The sequence below is a fragment of the Odontesthes bonariensis genome, chromosome 14 (genome assembly GCF_027942865.1).
Source record: "Odontesthes bonariensis isolate fOdoBon6 chromosome 14, fOdoBon6.hap1, whole genome shotgun sequence".
Taxonomy (NCBI): Eukaryota; Metazoa; Chordata; class Actinopteri; order Atheriniformes; family Atherinopsidae; genus Odontesthes; species Odontesthes bonariensis.
The window spans coordinates 20774744-20795371 of NC_134519.1; the positions used below are offsets into that span (position 1 = coordinate 20774744).

The following is a 20628-nucleotide window of genomic DNA, read 5'->3' on the forward strand; positions in this document are numbered from 1 at the left end:
GTGAGAAGGAAAGGAGGAACCAACCAGTAACGAAATACACAGATTAACCCACCTCTACTACGGCTGCGAGAGAAAACCAACCTCGGACTGGTTAGCCATGAAGTGGTTACGCTTTTCGCTCCTCGTCTTGGGGGTCTTCTCGCTATGCTACGCCACGTCTGGCGACAACAGTGGCGTGAAGAAGATGAAGATGCAGTTTGCTGCGGGACCTCTTCTCAAGTTTCAAATCTGGTAAGAAGCCAAGCGAAAAATCTGGCGAGTCATTGCACGCTAGCTTAACTCACCGGCTAGCGACGTTCTAGGCCGAAAGTCGAAAGGGTGTTCGATAATAGTGACCACACGAGAATGAGCTCTTGCTTAACGGCAGTTAAGCTTCAAACATTTCAGAGTTTTGTCGGTTGTATTAAACATCAAATCTGGAACATCGCCCAACTTCCGCAGTCAAACACGCTATTAATGTTAACATCGGTTAAGAACTCATGTAATGCACAGACCACATAACTGGAGTAAAAGTCTACAATGTCAACCCATCTGGTTGAGTAACTTTGGTGGAAACCAAAGCCTGTACGTCGCTAAATACTACATTAACTAGCAAAGGTGTTTATCTTAAACGTTATGCTAATAAGGAAGTCACGTGGTTGCATGGCCTTATGAGCGAGGCAGCGTGATTAAACAAGGAGACGTTTGCAATGTACATTTAGTTTAGTCCAAAAGCGCCTTTTAACACAGCCAGGCCGCTGGAGTACACAGTGTTGAGTCTGGGGTTTCTGAGTGAAATGTGTTTTCACATTTTGAGAATGGTTTTTATTCAGGTGTTGTGTCATTTGTATGTCTATTTCACAATGTTTTTGTCTTCACGCAGCATTTCCTGAGGGTACAAGCGGGTGTTTGAGGAGTACACGCAGGCTTTGTACCAGCGGTACCCAGACATCCGCATTGAAGGGGAGAATTATCTTCCCATACCCATGTATCGGTAAGAGAAAGAGACTGTGCCTCGTTTCAAGTGGATTATATCCAGCTTTATCAAAGCGGTCTCGAAGCTGCCTGGGATTTGCTTGAGTTGTTCTGACAAAGTGAAATTCTCATGTACAGGGCCCCCCCCCCTTTTTTTTTTTGTCCATAGATGTAATTTGTAGTTTTAGCAGATGCGAATAAAACTACTGACTGCTATAATTTGTCTCAAAGGTGTGTCATCCTGTTAAGCCAGAGGCGGTTGTAATAGACAGTTACAATCTTTAAGCCGTGGTATTATGGCCACTTCATTTTCCAGTTTATTTTTCACCCAATGTAGAATTCTCCAGGAACATCCATCTTTTTGCACCATTTCACACACATTTTAACAGTCTCATAATCATGGAACATTAGAAGTGAGATCCGATGTGAGACTGGTTTCTGCAGTCTCAGGTGTTGTAATTAAACATCTGTCCTTGCTGAGACTCTCGGGTCCTTATTTAGTGAATTCCTAATGAACACACCAGAGATTAGCCGCGTTCAAAGAGTAGGGGCAGTCGCACATCGCAGCCAGTGTTCATGTTGAGCTCTTGTAATGTTTCTCTTGCTCAGTCATTGAAAGGCGATCATGTCCACTGATAGGTTCTCGTTCAACCAGTTCTACATGTTAAACTTTAAAAGCAGTTAAACTTTTATGAATTTTCTGTTTATTTGTTTTTTAAGTGGGACATTTCATCAGCATTTTTTTCATTGAACTTAAACAACTCATTTAAATTCTCCAGGAATCAAATCAAATGTTCCTTGAACTTGACCATCACATGCAGTGAAAATACATCTTTGTCACTTTGGACAGATTTGATCACTTTAACCATCAGTGTCTGCTTTGTGTTGCCATATCTATGAATTTTAGTCCTAATGTTCTTTTGTTTTTTGTTAATCTTTTGTTTTCCAGACACTTTGCCTCTTTCCTATCTGTGTTCAAACTGCTGGTGATCGGGTTGATTATTGTCGGCAAGGACCCTTTTGCCCTCGTTGGTATGCAAGCCCCAGGTATCTGGGAGTGGAGTCAAGGAAATAAGGTAAGGGTTCCTGGAATTCCTGCCAGCTCAGATCTGTTTTCACCCAACAGATTCTTTTAACAGACAGCCAACATTGATTAAGAATGTTCTGTGGTAGCTGGGTATTATCATCAGTGAATCTAATGGCTGCGAAAAGAAATCTTGTTTCACTGACTGCGCCAGGGCTTGCACTTTTAATCCTATCAACCAATCAGAGGATTTTTGGGCGAGAGGATGTGTTCACATCACACACACGCTCAAATCTGTCCATTCCTGATGACCTCACAAAGTGCAGCGAGGCAGCAAGTATGTTGTAAAACACTGGGACTGGAAAACCTGTTTATAAATTAAAGTTCTTTATGTTTTTCCTAATCAAATTTGTAATTATTCAGCTAGTGTTTGGCAACCGAATGAGTCTGACTCATCTGATATGAGCAACAGGGATAAGCCTGCCAGTTGTGCAGCATTCTCTTCTGCTGCAGCAGTGTCCAAAATATTTTCCCACCAGCGGCCAGGTGGAAAACGACATAGAAAAATCCTTCTCCATGAAGCCGTTATCATTCTTTTCTTTTTTTGTATTATTGTACAGGGCTTTCTGCAAGCATGTGAAATGGCCATCTTGTAAAGAGACGAGCCCAAAAGCCCAAATCTAATGCCACTATTTTATCAAGTGAACTGACCGGATACTGAAATGTGTACTTTGTAAAGTTGGATCATTCATTCACCCATTCATCATTTCAGCTTTTCGACATACATGTGTGGGTGCTGAAAATGCAGTTCTCTAATTTTCACAACACGCTGGGTTGAAACACAGCATGATGAAGAAGGGCGCCTTGTCTGTGTGTTCAATAAGTTCTGTCTGTAAATGTTTCAAAGGAGATTCTGAGTTTACTGCTTGAAGCATATAACCGCAGCTTAACACACACGCACATATAGCTTTCAGCTCTCAAAGCAGTCTGCTTGATTTAAATGAGCAGTTGTCTGTGTGAACAATAATTGAATTGTTTTTAGCTCTGCATTGCTGCCAAACTGTGCAGAAGGTTACATAACAGCAGCTTCCTCCTCAGCCCTGTTGTGCTGTTCTTTTGGTAGGACAGAAAGAACTAGAAAACAGACTCTTTCTTTTCGTAGTCTCCTCTGACATTGTTCTAAAGCCACTTGACAAAGTGAAAATACTTCAAGTAAACAGGACTTTTGCAGGACTGGGTGGTTAGCTGTTAGAAATGGTACACCAGTTTGCTTCAGTTAGGGACGGTGCTTTTCGATGCACCCGATTAAACAACTTGCCCAAAAATCTTATTTATTTTCCCGGAGTCATGAAGCCATTTTTTTTTTTATGTCGGACCCTGTAATTGGAAGCAGAAGTGTCTGAACTAGTTACCTGAATGCTGAAAATGACGAGGTTTGATCTAACTCGTGCAATAAGGGATGTCTGCGGGGAAGTGATTTCCAGCACACATGCCCGATGTTGTTCAGTATTTTGTTATTTTTTTTTAACCTTTGCCACCTTTCAAGTGTTCGGTGAATCTATCAACCATGGCTGTCGTGTAATCTGAGTGCGTCTGTGTCACTTTTGCAATTCTTCTCTGGCCTGCAGCCTAATAAGGCCACAGAGTCTGCATGCTTTGAACATGCATATGCATGCATGTATGTTTGTTGCAGCATATTTAACAAAAGAAAGTAAAAGGAGACATTTTGTGCTCAAAGCTTTGAACTAATTCCCTTCATTCTTCTCCCAGATATATGCCTGCATGATGGTGTTCTTCTTCAGCAATATGATTGAAAACCAGTTAATGTCAACGGGAGCATTTGAAGTGACATTAAATGGTGAGTTTTTGTTGTTGTTGTACGGCCTCTTTGTGATGTTATGGCATTGTATTTGTTGTGAGGTGATTACTAAGGAAGTCTTTTCGTTTAAAGATGTACCAGTGTGGTCAAAACTGGAGTCGGGTCACCTGCCCTCCATGCAGCAGCTTGTGCAAATTCTGGACAATGAGATGAAGATGAACGTCCACATGAACACAAAACCAAACCTCCACTCTTAACCCTACTTATCAATTCCTGGCTGGAGCTAAAAACCCCTCCATGTAAGTATAGTAGTGTTTATAGCTGTGGAGGGACAGTGCAGGACCAAACTTTTCTCTTATCTTGACTACATTTTGACCAGTGCAACTGTGGAGGCTTGTTTATTAAGTCCGCCTTTACTCTCTTGCTGTCTAGGTTTGAGGCGGGTCTCTCACTGGGCTGTGAAGTGATGTTTATGAATGTCTGTGCTGAAGGCAGGGAAACTGCTAGCACAGACTGGATGTCCCCATCACTCTTCACCACGCTCTTTAGAGACGTCCTGCCCCTGACGCCAGAGCGGGATCCATGGCAACGGTGCTGGCCAATCTCATTTTCTTTTGCTGTTCATATTACTGCAGATTTCATCCAAGCGATTAGTGGTCCACTAAGGAGAGATTAAGCATCGGTTATTTTAGTCTTTAACTTGTTGCATATAATTGATCTATGTGAAAATAAGACTAGTGTTGTTTGTACCGCTGAGCCATATGTAGAAATCTATGTTCATTGTTCTAAAAAAAAGTAGTTAACCATGTAGAAAATGCCACACCTGAGATCTGTCACTGTTGTTAAACTGACATTTGGAAAATGTGTCTTGGGATGATTTCTGAATAATTTTTATATTTACTTGCCTTGGAGTAAGGAGATTAATAAAACATATTGTAACTATTTAACTGTGAAGATGTGTCATGGTTGATGTCAGAGGAAACGAACAAACGATGGTATTTCATTTCATCAGAGGATACCTGGCTGTATGCCAATCAGTGGAAACCATTACAACATTTTCAACTTTTTTTGAGGAGGGGGCGGGCGCTGAAAACTCATTGGCTTTCATTCCAGGTGGCAAACTTCTGGAAGAACAGTTCAGCAAAACGTAGATAGAAAACTGCTCTGGACCTTAATCCTTTTAAGGAGCTTTTGGTATTGTGTGTGATCGGCACTTGTCAGCACAGTTGGGGAATTTCAGCAAGCCATAATTCGCGATGGTAATCGCAAAGTCTCATCTGTTCACCCCCACAAAACGATCAGTGTCTCGATCGTGTGCAGCCATCATTCGTTCCAGAGGCGGTTAAGCTTTTTCTTCACCTGACGGTTTAAAGTTGAGGGTTTCTATTGTATCTATAAAGGCTCTAAATTGTCATTTTGTAAAACTGAGAGATCGCTTGTCAAATATTCGTTTGCTTTTACTTATCTGCAAATTAATAGCTTCTCTTTATGCGTGCACTTGCTTGTGAATAATCCTGAAATAAGGATTAGAAATGGGAAATTCCCACATGGCGCTCTTTCTTTGAACACCTGTTTACCAGTAAATCATCTAAATGGCTTAGAGACAAAGCCAGTCTGACTGGCTGTCTCCTTAACCTAATGTGATTAGGAAGTCTTTGGGCCCTACCTTCTTTGATCAGATTATGTAAAACAGAGTAGACATGAGTATAAATTAGGCCTAAACCTACAGTCAGGTTCAAAATTTTGCAGCATATTCAACGAAAAATGTAATTGGTGTAGGTTTTACTTATGACACCTAGGTTTTATCCATAAAGTCCGACTCATCTTTTTTGTTTGTTTTATTCTCTTTAGGTTCAAAGGAAAAAGGGGCCTTAATTCTTACTCTGGTTTAGATTACATACAAATCTGCTAACAATAAAGACTCCCCAGAGAAAACAGCCACCTTGTACTTATGTTTCACAGAATCCTTCCTTTACCTGTAAATGACAGCATGTTGACGAACAAGCACTGAAACAGTATTCTGTTAGAGGCTCACTTAAATTACTGTGAAAATACTGAAATCTGTTTCAGCAACAACCTACACAAACTCCTTTTTGACCTCTTAACACAGAGCCACGGTTGCGCTTCTGCATATGTCAACTATCCTTAAGGCACCTATGGATGAACTCTCTATCACTGGTTGTCAACGTTACATCAGCGCTGTTCAGAAGTCTCCAGGCTGCAGCATGGAGTTGGGGAGTAAGTATGCTCTTTGGCACTCGGGGTTGGAACGGTGTCCTCAGGCACTGCTGAAGATGCTTAAGAGTCATGTGGATCCTGATCTTGGCGGCCAACACTTGCAGCTCCTCCTTCGGAACTGATGATCTCAAACCAGGTGTTTTGTGTTCCCCCTGAAAGCAGAATTATTGTTTCAATGAATAAAGAGCTTTGCCATGAAATAAATGATTTAAAAAAAATAATAATAATAAAATCTTACAATTATATTTGGACATATTTAAAGGGGGGTTAACAATGCAGTTTGAAGAAAGTTGAAGCTGTGTTAATAGGTTAAAAAGAAGAAAGAATATCTGATTCTTACCAGAGTGCAGCAGCTACCCACATTGAACTTCGCTTGTTGGCCTTTTGCCAAGAAGGACACAAACACTTTCTTGTTCCCCAGGACTCGGACTCCAACCGTTTTGTTTAGGGACAGGAAGACGGGGTGGAAGAGAGTGCGAGTAAGGCTCACACTGCCCCAACTCCACTGGCAAGTCCTGGCACCCGCATCACTCAGACACTGACCCCCTGATCTGTTCAAGGCCAGCCTGTAATGTGAACATTGTCATTCTTTTTTTCTTTTTTTTTTTAACCCCTTGCTGTTCGCCAGCTTTAAGCAGTCACGATCATTTATTGTTGTCAATCATGATAATTATGATTAAATTAGCTCCACTGAAATGTGTTTATCACAACTATACAAATATGATGTTTACAAAGCAAATCTTGACACGATATACATAAGCGCATGTTTACCACATGTTTCCATTGCTGTGATAACACACTGCCCTGCCATCAGACTGGAACACCGCTCTGACTGGCTGACTGGGAGCACTGCAGTCGTCCAACACAATGCAGACTCTTCCATTTCGATCAGGGACCACGACAACAAGAGCAAGGATGCCTGAGGGATAACTGTGACCGTGATGGTAAGGACGAGAACACCCACGTATCATGACTGCACATGCGGTCTATATCAAACGACATTTGCTCGGACCTTGATTCTGTCAGGGTTTAAAGAAGCACACTTTATTACTCCAGCATGGTCTTTGGTCTTCCTGTGAACACTGACGATGAAATAACGTGATCAAAATTGTTTCACTCTATTTTCCGTGCCAGTGGATACAAGACCTGAGCGGAGCCATCAGGGAAAACAGTAAGAAATGTCTTGCCACAGGGATAATACTTCTGTAGAAAACCAGCCCCCTAGGTAGAAAAAAAAATGATTACAAAAAGTGAACTGATACTACATATTATATATATTATAATCTGTCCTCTGCTGCTCAATTTCAGAGGTTTAAAGCTCAGATTGCTGCAGTAATGCTTTAGTTACCATAGATGTATGCAATCAAGTATATTCATCCCAATTACAAGGAAAAAACTCTTTAGTTGGTCCTGTGATGGACTGGCGACCCGTCCAGGGATGGATGGTTGTTGGAACACACTTTGACCACAGGGGGGCAGTATTAACTCTTCATACAATTATCATTCAAACTCTCATGGTCTCAATACAAATACATTCAGAAATCTAAATGATATCATCTGTGGCAAGAGCGACATGTCAGTCAGGGGGCTTTAGATGACGAACAGTCAGTAATCTGTGTGTACCTGGTGATGACACAAGCCAAACTGGATTGGATTGTGATCACAATAAGGGACCAACACCTCCTGTTCCTCTTTTATTTTCATGCATTTTTCTGTTGTGCTGCTGCAATACACCAGACAGGACTCTTTCTCTGGAGGAGAGGAAAGTCGGAAGCTGAGGCCTTTTGATGGCGGGGAAACTAAACAACAAATATTAAAAAAAACAACTATAAGTCTAACAAATCCATTTAACGTTGAACATCGTATCCTCTCACACATGGAAATCAAATATACCACAGACATAGGCTGTCAGCGTGGATGTTACTCACAGGTCTCTGTCTCAGGTAGAACAGTATGATCCTCGAAGACTTTCAGGTCTGACTGTACTCTATATGAAAAAGAAAATACAATTTTCATTTAATCCTTCAGAAAGATTTGGTCCATTTAAAATGCAAATACAGTATTTACCTCTGCGTACTTGGTAAGTCCTTGATAAATTTATTGTGGTCTTCCATCTCCCTGCCTCGGAGGAGCAGCTTCTCTATCTCTTTTACTGATTTGTCTCCCTCTGTTGTCAGATCCCATCTGCCCTCTACCCAAAATCTCTGCTTCACCAGCATCTGACTCAGCTGCTGCCGCTGGGGGCAGCAGAACTGTGGAGGTGTCCAGGATGAATACAAAAGAAGATGCTAAAGGTGAGTATGGTCATTTCTGGGGAAATTGCATGTGAATATCTATTATCCGCCTCACCTCAGACACCTGTGTCCATGTTAGATGCAGTGGAGGCCTGGCCTTTTCTCCACAGAACTCACATTCTACTGCGTATTCTGCTGGAGGCTGAGCCTGGATAACAGTATTACAGTGGACTTTTCATTAAGCTGAAGATGGAAATTTATAACAATGGGTAGAGATATTATCTGAATACCTCTGACAGAGTAGTTGTTAAGTTTAGCCTATAGTTTTCAGACTCTCGATTGTATCTCAGAACTCCTGCAGCTTGGATACAACAGGTGGGTGGGCCACTGACAGACTGTAGACATCCTTCTTGCTTTTTTTTTTTAAACCAGACAAGAGGAGACATACAAATTTTAAAAAAGCCCATTCTTCTGTGACAGAAGACGGAATTTGCTATTAATTCAGAGATGCATTTTGCAGTCCACAGCTTCATCTGTCTTACATGCTCATCAGGGTAATGAAGTGGATTGGGTTCTACTGACACACTGGCACCTAATGTAAAACAAAAGTAGCATTGATATCAGTCACACTCGTCTGAACAAAACGACTGTTAAAAAGCCAATTTGCTGTTTTGTATTGTCTACTTGTGATTACAGTTTGGATATGTGTGGAGCAGACTCACAGGAAGAGCTGGGCTTCATCATTTTCTCAATCACTCAGACTGCAGCGAAGTCGGTTTCATCTGTGTCATTTGTCCCAGGATAAAAAAACAATATTCAGGTTTTTTCTTTCAGGTTTTCTTGCGTCTCCTGTCAAAGGAACGGACACACAAACCACGCTCCAAATAGAAAGCACATTCTATCTCTATCACATACTCTTACACTAAGTACAAGAGCTATATCAAATTTAATGTAACGATAAGATTAACCACACAGAAAAAGAATTAGATAACTGCCCAAACGGCAGAAATAGATATGCCTGAAACTTCAGAAATATCTGTATGAGCTTAAGACATTAAATTGTGTGATATTGTGAAAGCAGCGTATATAAAAATACAAAGACATGCACTCACCACAGCGGAGGTCAAATATTTAGCAATGACTCCAACTCGATGGTGTTGTTAGTAACCTTGGAGATGAAATCCCTGTTCTTGAAAAGCAGCCAGGTGTAAACATAATAGCCTCTCCACTGTAGACTGATGGCTGACAGTTTATCATAACTAATAAGCATTACAAAGCACAATTTTATATGAAGATGAACTCTTCATATATGCCAAAAAAAGGATGAGTTAATAGATAAATGCATTTCAATGTGGAGACAAGGGAGTTTTATATTAAGAAGTTGACATGATCTCATCTAAAAGGTTTATTAAGAAGCAGTTTATCCCAGCTGACATGAAGTTGTAGATATTCAAATCATTATAATCATCTGAGCATTTGGTGGCTTAGAGTCTTCTAAGTTTATTACTGACACGAGATACCGGAAAAACCGGAATTTGGGTTAGTACTGCGTGTTAGGTTATTTGGTGATTCCAGATCCTCAGTGGGAGTGAATGTGAGCTTGCACGACAGTTTGTCTCTATGTTGTGCTGCGTTCATCCCGTGATGGACCGGTGATCCGTTAACGATGTATCTGCTGGGATGAGTTCCAGCCACCCCGCGGGTAGGCTATAGAAAGTGGCACATCAATGAAATAAATGTTCTTTTTCATTCACTGACACGTTAAAATGTCTCCAGTAGATGTGCCTTTTTTGTTCTCTGTTGGCCATCTGGGTCGGAAATGAAATGTCTGACTGGCTATCGATATGGTTTAAATTTTTTAAACCGACTCCATAAGACGACGCTGAAGTTGGCATCCGATTCGCCAGCCTCCGATTCGCGAATTAAAGGAACGGGCATAAAGGGCCATTTCACTGCATTTTGATCGGCCAAAACAAGGTCCTGTGTGGAAACTGCAATAGTTACACTGCTCAAATCTGGATAGAATTATTCTAAAGAGGCTGTAGATTCATTAAAACCTGGTTTTGGATTTGTGAAACCTTTTTCTGATTTTTGAAAACGCAGAACAGGGTCATTTCACTGCATTTTTGGTATTCTGATCAACTTGGTTCTGTATGGAAACTACATTACTTAGACTGCTCAAATCTGGATATAATTATTCTTTATTCTAAAGAGGCTATAGATTTATTGAAACTGCAACCTCTTTAGAAAAATTCCATCCAGATTTGAGCAGTCTAAGTAATGTAGTTTCCATACAGGACCCATTTTAGGGTAATCAGAATACCAAAAAAGCAGTGAAATGGCCCTGTTCTGCATTTTCAAAAATCAGAAAAAGGTTTGACAAATCCCAAACAAAGTTTTAATGAATCTACAGCCTCTTTAGAATAATTCTATCCAGATTTGAGCAGTCTAACTAATGTAGTTTCCATACAGGACCTTGTTTTGGCCTATCAAAATGCAAAAAAAATGCAGTGAAATGGCCCTTTATGCCCATCCCTATAATTCGCGAATCGGATGCTTACTTCAGCGTCGTCTCCATCAGTGAGATGTATGTGAGGCTCAAACACGGAAAATGAAATGACTTGACCTCAGAGCGAAATTACACCCAGGTGTAATCAATCTGATTAAAGACCAACACCTGTCACCGCGTTTGATTGGTTGTTGCAACACCAACCGCCCTTGGTGCCAGAGAAAGTTAGAAGACAAATAGCTGTGACGAAGAACATCTTTATCGCTCTACGTTTTCAGGAGATGCGCCCATCGGAATGATGCGTAACAACGAAAGGAAAAGTGCCGTTGTCTGCTGGGTAGCAACCGTGATTCTGATATGTCACTTAGCGCCAACGACAGACTGCCTTCGACTGAAAAAAACAGTAAAACAAGCAGGGCGGAGAGTAAGCGGTGTCGCCACCTCAATAGGCGTTCAAGAGGGCAAAATCGTGTTCGGGAAAGTTTTCCGGAAACGGCTGCAGGACGCAGATGTGCCCAGGAAAGCCTCCTCCAACACCTCTGAGGACGATGCGGCTTATCAAGCAGATTCCGCAGGTATGTTGATAATATATCGTAAATGAGTTGGGGTGACTTTGGTTTAAGTTTAACCTGGTTACGCAGGTGTACAATATCAGTTTGTGGAAGTGGCTCCTACTCTCTTATTGAAAACTTTCTCCATGCCATAAAGGTTATTTAATTCCATGCATGGTTGGTAAGTGAGTTAACATAGAGTTTGACATATCCAGACTAAACCAAATGCATAACTGGTATTGTGTATATTTATGGCTGACGTAATAGGAAAATGATCAATCACTCTGCGCTTGAGAATATTTGCTCTTGAAACGCATTTAAACCTTTTTTTAATTCTAATAACTGAAATGTCATTGCATTCATGAACCCTGTCCGTGCACTGGCAACCCGTTTATAGTAAATTATCCAATTTAAAAAAAATTTAGTGTTAAACATTCATGTTCACTTGACAGGCTGGCCCAATGTCGACATGAGGGACGCCTCAGCCGAAGATAAATGGAACCGCTTGGGAACCTCTCTGCATTGTTTTGATGATCACATGAAGTTCAGATCACTTGGACTGGGAGCGTCACAACTTGCAGTGCAACAAGGTAGTCGCAGGGTTCACTGTGTGTGAAACTACAACCATGCTTGCAGTTTGCATAACACCCCCTTCTTTATTCCCACAGAAAATTCCTCACCTCTACCTTTGTCCATGGTTCCCCAAAATTGTGGCTACAACATGCTTAGCAACTCCATGGTGCTCGTTATGACAGTTCCATATGATGGCTGCAATATGGTTCAACAGGTAACTTTATTTACTGACATGCAACATACTGTATTTAAATAATCCTGTTTGGAGACTTGCAGGGGGGGAGGGAACAAATTCAGACATGGTTACTATGATTCAGCAAAAAGTGTTTGCACAGATGATAATGAATGATTAAGGGGGGGGGGGGTGTGTTGGGGTAGAAAAATGAGCATTTATTCAGATTTTGGACAGTAACTGGAAGATGGTGTCCTTTGTAACGTCTTAATTTTGTTGTCTTGTTCCAAGGATGGAAGTTATATGCTGCCACTGCAGTGGCATGGAAATCCTGTGTCGCTCTGGTGTCCCAGGCGTGCAACATCTGCTGCTCCCGAGTTGCCCCATCATTGGCTGCCCAAGCATCTGTGGCACCATAAACCTCAATGGTCTCATGAGCTCCAGGAACCTCAGGCTCATGCAGCTCCCCAGGACCATCGTATTCACTTTGTACACCATCCACCCCAGACCCCTCAGGTGTACGTCCCACCCCAGACCCCTCAGGTGTACGTCCCACCCCAGACCCCTCAGGTGTACGTCCCACCCCAGACCTCTCAGGTGTACGTCCCACCCCAGACCTCTCAGGTGTACGTCCCACCCCAGACCTCTCAGGTGTACGTCCCACCCCAGAACTCTCAGGTGTACGTCCCACCCCAGACCCCTCAGGTTCACCTGCCCCCACAGGAGCCTCAAGTTCTTCCGGTTATGCCACCTGTTTACCCCCTGCCTGAGGCCAATCTCTTGAACCCATTGCTTTCTCATCTCTTCTCTGCAGCAGTTGAACAGACGCAAGATTTGCCCAAATTTCCAGAATGCCCTCCTCATGCCCAATGTTTTTATCCTTTTCTTCCCCCTCCCTCAGCTGAACAAAGTACCACTCTAGTGCCCAAAGTCATGACTCCTCTCCAGAAACTTTTCTACTCTCATTTTCCTTGGTCTTCTGGACCTCCCATGCAACAGTCGTCGAGTCCTGTGCCAGAAACTAAACCAACAGCCGCTCCATCTCCAGCTACCCATTCTCCAGGAGATGTCCCCCTTCAATTGCCACCTGCACAGCTACCTTTTAATCTATATGACTATCTATATTTACACCACAAGCCCCACAATTTTCAAGGCTAGACTGAAACTGTTGCAATAAAAGTTTTGAATACCAAGTGACTTTGAGTAAAGATCCTGAAATTGATTGGTTTACACATATCAGATGAAATGCTGTTTCAAATGGAAAGTGGGTTTCAAATTTAGCATTGAATGCATCGTTATCCTCTGGTCTTGGATACAGAGTGGTGCTCTAATTGGGTAATTTCACTGTACTGCAGAAGCAATTCAAAACAAGTTTAATATAATTCCCCAGTTAAAGTGGATGGTTTTAACAAGTGGAAAATTGTGTAGGATCCATCTGCAAACTTTTAGTTAAAGCTGTAATGGATGTACATTTCAAGGCAGTAGGTCTTGAAGTTGTCTTTACTTTAAAGCCTAATATTTCCAACGGTATGGCCAATTGACTCGCTTGGAGAAGTTGAGGGAACTCTGTATCCTATTTTTATGGGTGCCATTGCCAAAGGCAGGGCACACATTACTATTGTGTTGGATGCTTATTATTCTTCAGTTTCCGTCATGAATTACAAATCCTGCCGATGGTCCAACCGGGAATAGTGTGCTTGTATTCATTACTCATAAGGAATTTTGGAAAAATGGGGCAAAATAAATTGTCAATGGAAAAATGCATTAAACTACAAAATGCCCTATTTTGGAGGCCTCATAACTGCCATATGGCATCACACAGACATCATTTAAAGTTTAAATGTGACAGGAAACTCAACTTTAACTGAACTATAGGGTTTGTTGATTATATTATACAACTTTGACACAATGGCAGTTTACATTTTTTGGAAGACTAAAATACGGCTGACATGCTCCTCTCACTCAGTTTCCTACTCTGATTTCATTAATAGAAAAATTCCTCAAACAAACGCCTCTCACGTCCAAAATATCTGCCTGATCTAGACAAATTTTGCTTCAAAACCTATGTATTTTTGTCCTTTCCCAAAGTCACCCTCATTGAGCTTGGCCTCAGATTTCTCAAAACACCTGAGCACAGAGAGCTACCACTCCATTATAAACAGGCCAACTCATCAAATCAATGTGAAAACTCATTTAAAAAAAAACAAGCAACACAGGAGCAGAATAAAAATTACACCGCTGGATTCTGCCATCTCTTCTGGTGCTCACAGTTCAAGAATTATTCAGATACGACTTTTACTTTTTCGAAAAGTGACCGTTTGTTTGAGACATGCACATCAATATTAAACTCCAAGGTTAAGGACACAGTGAGGGCATTTTAGCGGTTGGCTCCTCTCTTACACAAGCAGCTGTCTCCCATAGCAACTAATTATGAAGCCAGAGCCAATGTGGCTGCTCTGTTCTAACACTGTTTATTATATTACATTAAATTACGGTCATTTTGCAGATGCTTTTATCCAAAGCGACTTACAATATGTGTGTTCCACATCGGTAGGCAAAAGGAGTGCATTTCCTTCCAAAACCAAACAGCTAAGAGCATAACTAGTGCTAGAGTAAGTGCAATAAGTTAGGTACCTGGACAAATGGGGGGGGGGGGAAAAGACAATTTAGAAAACAAAGAAGTGCGTAGGAGGGCAGAGCCAAGATGGATGCCCTATTATAACAGCTTTATGCTGGCCTGTGTTATGTGTGCTCCTAATATAGCATGACAGCCTCTCTGTCAGGGGGCAGTAGCTTCAATGGAAACAGCACAGTCCCTCTCCATCAGAAATACAGGGGACTCCACAGAAACCACTCACAGCCTCCACATTAATGACCTTCATAGAAATTCCATAACTGTCTTCAGCAGACCCTTCTTCTATTAACGGGTTAATTATTTCTTTACACTGTGACTTAAAAGCCTATTAAACAGCTGTTTGTTTTAAGGGGGCACAACCTGTCCTCTGTGTCTCTCAGGTTTACAGAGTCCTTCTGTGTGCTTTCCCTCACTCATGATGCCTAAAGCAGGCAGGTTTCACCAAGCCAGTATCTCTGTATCTCATATTTCATTCTAGATTTTAAATATCTAATGTTTGACTGACAACATGCAGGTTTCTTGCCAGGCAGTAGCTTGGCACCCATCAAAATTTCTTCAGAAATTTTCTAGTTCTTTTTAAACTTGTCATCCAGCCATCAATTGTTTTTTCCTGTGGACAAACCATGCAAGGTTGAGGCCTATCAAAGAAGATACTGGGTGTGAGAGAGGGCTCACCCTGGACAGGCTGCCAGCAGCCATTCACACGTTCAGATTTTAGAATCCCTGACATGCATGTTTTGACTGAGGAAGCAAGAGTATATTTGAAGTCTAGACATAAAAATGCTCTTTTCCATCAACTTGGAACTAGGTGCACAACATGTTCTGAGAAGGTTGTACTGGGGAATTATTTGCTGGTAATTTTTATATTTTATTTTTTCAATGCACTCATGTTGATAATATTCTTGTCTGCATACCCTTTTCTACAATTTGAGTTCTTTTTAAGATCCAAGTAAACTATGACAACCAGCATGCAGACAAAGATCTCTTCAAAAGGGAATGCAGCTATCATTGATCAGGTGAATTTTTATGCTTACAAAAGGTCAGCTGTGGAAAAGGTCTTATGTGTGTTGTTTAGTTCACATAACTAGGAAGCAAAAATGATAAAACATCAAATGCTAATTTTTCCATACACCATGATATGTGTTAAGAATTGATTTGTGTATAGGGACAAGGGTCGAATCAGACCTCAAAGGTTCTCAATGAGTCCACCTGTTGTGAGCTTAATTCCCACAGCTGCAACCTGTAGTTGCAGTTTCACCTAATTGGTTTCACCTTCATCTAATTCACCTGGTGCTATGACCTGCACAGAAAATAAAAGTTGGGATTTAGTTAGTCTTCTTCATTGCAGCTCTTCTACATTTCCTTCAGTTTTGCATCTCCAGGATGGAAGGAGGACAGAAATGTAAGACATGGCAAACTATAGCAGCCATGTTGCTCCTGTCCTCTTTAGCTCCGAGTTTAACATGTATAATTTTGCAAAGCCTGAACAAAGAATTTAAAAAGGATGTCAATAAGGCTGCAGCATTAGTAATGATGGCAAAACGAGGCTTCATGAACCAATGAGGCTTTCCAGCCCAAAGGTTCACCAAAAGGTTCATTACCCGAAGCCTCATTGAAACGGTCTCTCTAGTGACACCTGCTGTGCAAAAGGAATATATGACAGACAAAATTAACCCTGAGTTAGAGCATCCTGCAATATAAAATAAACAATTGTTGTCACTGTGTCTCAATGAAAATAAATGTGTGAAAACTGCATATATGGAGGTATTATTGAGTGCTATGGTGTTGATCACTCAAATTAAATATATCAATGATGTACACTGACTACAGTGCTTATGGAACTAAAGTGCCATGGGACCGGGAGTCAGGAATAAACTGCAACCGAGCAGTATGGGCAACAAGACAAATATAAGTTATTGGTTTTTATTTAAAGAAATGTGTGTCAATAACGTTGCGGTTTAATATGCCCAGAAGAAAAAAGAGCGACAACAACTACCGATAACTATGTTCTTCTCTCGAAAAAACACACCTGCACCGCGGGCTTTATAAGAAAAAAACCGCTACAGAGCGCAGTCAGGATACAGCAGCTCAGTCAGAAGAGCAGTGAAATACACGTGAGTCACTATTTGTCTTGCTGTACTTTGTATTTTTGTTTCATAATCATTTTTCATTTTCTCCCGTTCTAATCCAATGACTCGGGTCACGGTGCTGATCTCCGCAATTTGAAGCCTTCAGTTCGTATCGATGATTAAAATGATTATTTTACAGTACAGTAGTTATTTGTAAAAAAAAATAAAGGTTACTACTTCACGGATTTCGCCTATCACGGGTTCTTTTTGGAACGTAACTCCCGCGAAAAACGAGGGTTCATATCCTATATAACTATTCTAACACTATTCTAATAATAATAGATGATATGACTGATATAATAACTGAACTTAACCACTAACTCTGATACAACCAACGCACACTCTACCTCTCAACAATACCAAACGCTAACTCAAAACCCTCGAAGTGCCGCAAGGTTCGAACCCTTTTTATGCGATAGTGACGCTCAAAATGAATCAGTGACGTGTACACTGAATCCGAGGCCTCGTTTGTCATCAGTCACGTGATTTTTATGGAAACGATACAAGCCTCGAACCAACGCTTCATCTGGCTCGCCCCTTTTTGCTCGACACATGCTCCGAGGCCTCGCTTCAAACGCCACATCACTAAGCATTAGATTAAATGAAAGGAAGTATTCTTTTCAATGGGAAAGAGCTTGACTTCCAGTCAGACTCTGCCTCTGCTATTACCAAAGAAAATAATGGAATGCTGCACATCTATTTATCTCAAACTGACCATACAGGTAAGACAGTTGCTTAAATTTATATATTATGTACATATAAAGTGGCACTCCCAAGTAACAGGCTATTGCAAATAAACTGATGTTGGGGTGGTGTTTATTCCTAAAGTTATTGAAGCTAGCATGGCAAAGGAAGTGGCATGGAGACGTTGGAATACTTCACTTCATTGTGGTCATAACAAGATGACACTGAAAGCCATGGGACCTGGTGCTGCTGACTTGCTAATGGATATGGGTAGGTGGGAAATGTGTGTGTGTGTGTGTGTGTGTGTGTGTGTATATATATATATATATTTTTTTTGTACAAAATATAACTTATAATAATTACCCCTTTTTCTCAGGCAATGCACACCCTTTGCCTCTAATCCAGGTGCCTGAAGCATGTGACTACTCTGTGAAACTGAATGCACTGGGCCTTGTTCTAGTTGTTCCTTATTATGGCTGCTATGTGAAACGAGAGGTATACCATGGCTCCTTCTGAATGGCTATCCATATTACCATATTTACCCTTGTTACCACTGCATGTACATGACCCAAGCACCAACTACTACTAAACCCCCTCCAGAGAATGTTCTTGTCAATCTTGAATTTCTGAAAAATCTACTTGCCCATGACCATCTCTATGCTCACCACCTTCCCCCGAGTAGCCATGGTGCTTTTAAGAATCCAGCATTGAAACTGCCACAAATGCTTGGAAACCCTATGCTTTCCCATCTACCTGTTGAGTATTTATGGAGACATCTATACCAAAAAGGCAAAGAATCTCCCTTTCTTAAGAAAGCCTTAATCAGGTTCATAAAAGACTATGCCAGGTAGTGGCTGTCTGGACTCTCAAAGCAATAGAAACCCATTGATGTGTAACCTTTTCAAGCCTTTCATTTAAAAGGGGAGGAGAGAGAACTGGCCCCAGATGACTTGCCATACCAAACTAGTTGAAAATCTGGATTACAGGCTCAAATGCACATGGGCTATAATAGTAGCCATCTCTCTGGGTTTTGTCCCTTAACAGTATAAACTGATTAAGTGGTGAGGCTTACCTTTGAAAAGAGTTTCCATGTTAAGTTTGACCCTTCTGTCATTATCTTACTTTCAGGTGTTTGGCAATTCTGGGTATTAAAAGATTGAATCCAATAATGCAATTTAAGTATTTGTTAATTTACATTTTACTGCTACTTGCATTGTCTCCGTTTGACATCTTTGTGTACCGAAAACTGTCACCCATTAAGACATTTAAATAGGTTTACAACTTTCTTTCCCAGTTATCACCTTTCACCCACCAAATGTATCGGCTTATAAGACTAAAGGAGTTCAAAGTTCACTTTTGTAAAAATTGCTGCTTAAAATGATACTTCATTAACTCATGGCATGTTGACATAATTACTTAATTTTACTTACAGTACACATTGCTATTAGCTTTCAAAGATCTTTCACAGTACATTGAATTGGTGCTTAAACATGTGAAACCCACTCCTGTCTACACTCTAAAATGTGTGCATGCATGCACCCCATTCTGTCTGTTCTTATATTTCCACATGGTGTGCTCTCTCCCTCGGGCAGTCTGATACTGCGCATGCACAAGCAATTCTACACACATCACTGCAACTGAGCTACACGTGACAGCTAAGAGATGTATAACACTATTCTCTCCAAACCGAGAATTGCTCATCTCTTTCCTTCTTTAGTAATCTTCAATCTTTGCTGGGCATTGAGATCCAGATCCATTCTGGGTGCAAGAAAACCTAAATTTCTATTTTGGTTTTGACATGGGCAGCACTGCCCATGTCAAGTTTGGCAACAGTTGCTTGTTTTGAATTTTTGCAATCATTTTAAGGAGTTCCTTCATCTATCCAAGTAAGGTGAGTCTGTACAGAATTGGACTTTCTGTTTTATAAGTTACGAAGAATTTAAGCATTTAGGTCACAGCGTATTTGAGCAATTTGTTTTGACCTCTCTTTCCTTAGACTAGGGTATGGCTGAGGACTGAAAGATCTTGAATGTAACACATCTGCAGGAAATGGAGTTTTGCTAAAATGTCATACTTAAGTCCTCTTGCAAAAGAACAGTCCATGCTCAAGCAAAGAATTTCAGTCCGGGAGCCTTACCGAGCCTTAGTCCTACTTCTTTCCATCTGTGGGCACAGTCCCACAGTTTGGCAATTGGCCCAATCCTGACATTCACTCACCCTATTTGCAGATCTCTTAATGGAGGAGTACAATACAGACATGGATGAGGAAGAAGTGTTCACCGGGGGGGCCACAACACGCCACTGGTGGGAAGACTGTGATAGCAGTGGTGACTTACAAGACCAAAGAGAAGTAAAAGGCGGCATGGTAAACAGCCTCAGTTGGGCCGAGGAGCTTCAGGCTATCTTTGTACCACCGGCTGAAGTCTGTTACTGTGCACGGCGAACCAGGCTATCCAGCATCTCTGTGAGTGATGGACTGTCTCTCTTGTTTGAGCTACACAGGAAGTTAATTTGCTCTGATGACCGAAGTTAACTATAAGGAAATCATAATCTCAGTAAATTTTTAGCACAAATTAAATGTTCTTTAATCAAAAGATGAAAGTTAAAGATGGGGAAAAAAATTCAAACTGAACTAGAAATGTTAACAGAGTAAAGTATGTACACAGCCATGTTGTTCTGTGACTGTTTCTTATTCAAGTGTAGAGACGAACTGTGATTAAAATGCTAAATCCATTGCTGCTAGTAATTCCTGCTATAGCCTGGGTATATATTTAGATGCATGATGATGGATGACTCAGAATGTTGTTTAATCATCCCACTGCTACATAGTGTCAGCGTTGTGGAAGCTGTAGATATATTTTTGTATTTGCGTTTGTGTACGCATGTGTGGGCACATTTAGCCTTTTACACGGTGCTTGAATCTGCAATGTGTATTGAGGCTGCAGGAAATTCCTTTAAGAGACCAATAGTCCAATTAAGAATTTTCTACACTGCAATAGGCAGATGCTTTGTCTGTAATGCTTACAAGGTCTGTCATGTGTTTGAGGTGCTTTTACATATCAGCTGTGGCTTCATTGGTGGTTTTGTTCTCCAGTATGGCATTTTC

At 41.1% G+C, this 20628-nt stretch overlaps 2 protein-coding genes across 2 annotated transcripts; one reads left to right on the top strand and one right to left on the bottom strand.

Annotated features, from left to right (window-relative positions):
- The first annotated feature begins 15 nt into the window (after positions 1–15).
- Positions 16–4744, top strand: selenot1a (selenoprotein T, 1a). Its single transcript, XM_075483432.1, has 6 exons — positions 16–231; positions 863–973; positions 1904–2030; positions 3749–3836; positions 3930–4096; positions 4230–4744. Exons 1-5 carry the CDS (start codon positions 98–100, stop codon positions 4052–4054), a joined length of 585 nt encoding a protein of 194 aa, XP_075339547.1. The 5' UTR covers positions 16–97; the 3' UTR covers positions 4055–4096; positions 4230–4744.
- Positions 4745–5932: 1188 nt separating this feature from the next.
- On the bottom strand, positions 5933–9013 carry LOC142399513 (glutamate-rich protein 6). Its single transcript, XM_075484241.1, has 11 exons — positions 8992–9013; positions 8812–8861; positions 8560–8682; positions 8385–8477; positions 8103–8323; positions 7964–8022; positions 7659–7834; positions 7177–7256; positions 6807–6965; positions 6376–6601; positions 5933–6187 (listed from the first exon to the last, which is right to left on the bottom strand). The coding sequence occupies exons 1-11, from the start codon at positions 9011–9013 to the stop codon at positions 5933–5935; spliced, it is 1464 nt and encodes a 487-aa protein (XP_075340356.1).
- Between the last annotated feature and the right edge of the window lie 11615 nt (positions 9014–20628).

Excerpts from the sequence above, each read along its gene's own strand:
- LOC142399513 (XM_075484241.1), bottom strand. The coding sequence starts at position 9,013 with ATGATGAAGCCCAGCTCTTCCT. Across the intron at positions 8,023-8,102 it reads GACTTACCAAGTACGCAGAG|AGTACAGTCAGACCTGAAAG; the intron begins GTAAATACTGTA and ends TTTTTCATATAG. Across the intron at positions 6,602-6,806 it reads CACAGCAATGGAAACATGTG|GCTGGCCTTGAACAGATCAG; the intron begins GTAAACATGCGC and ends TTCACATTACAG.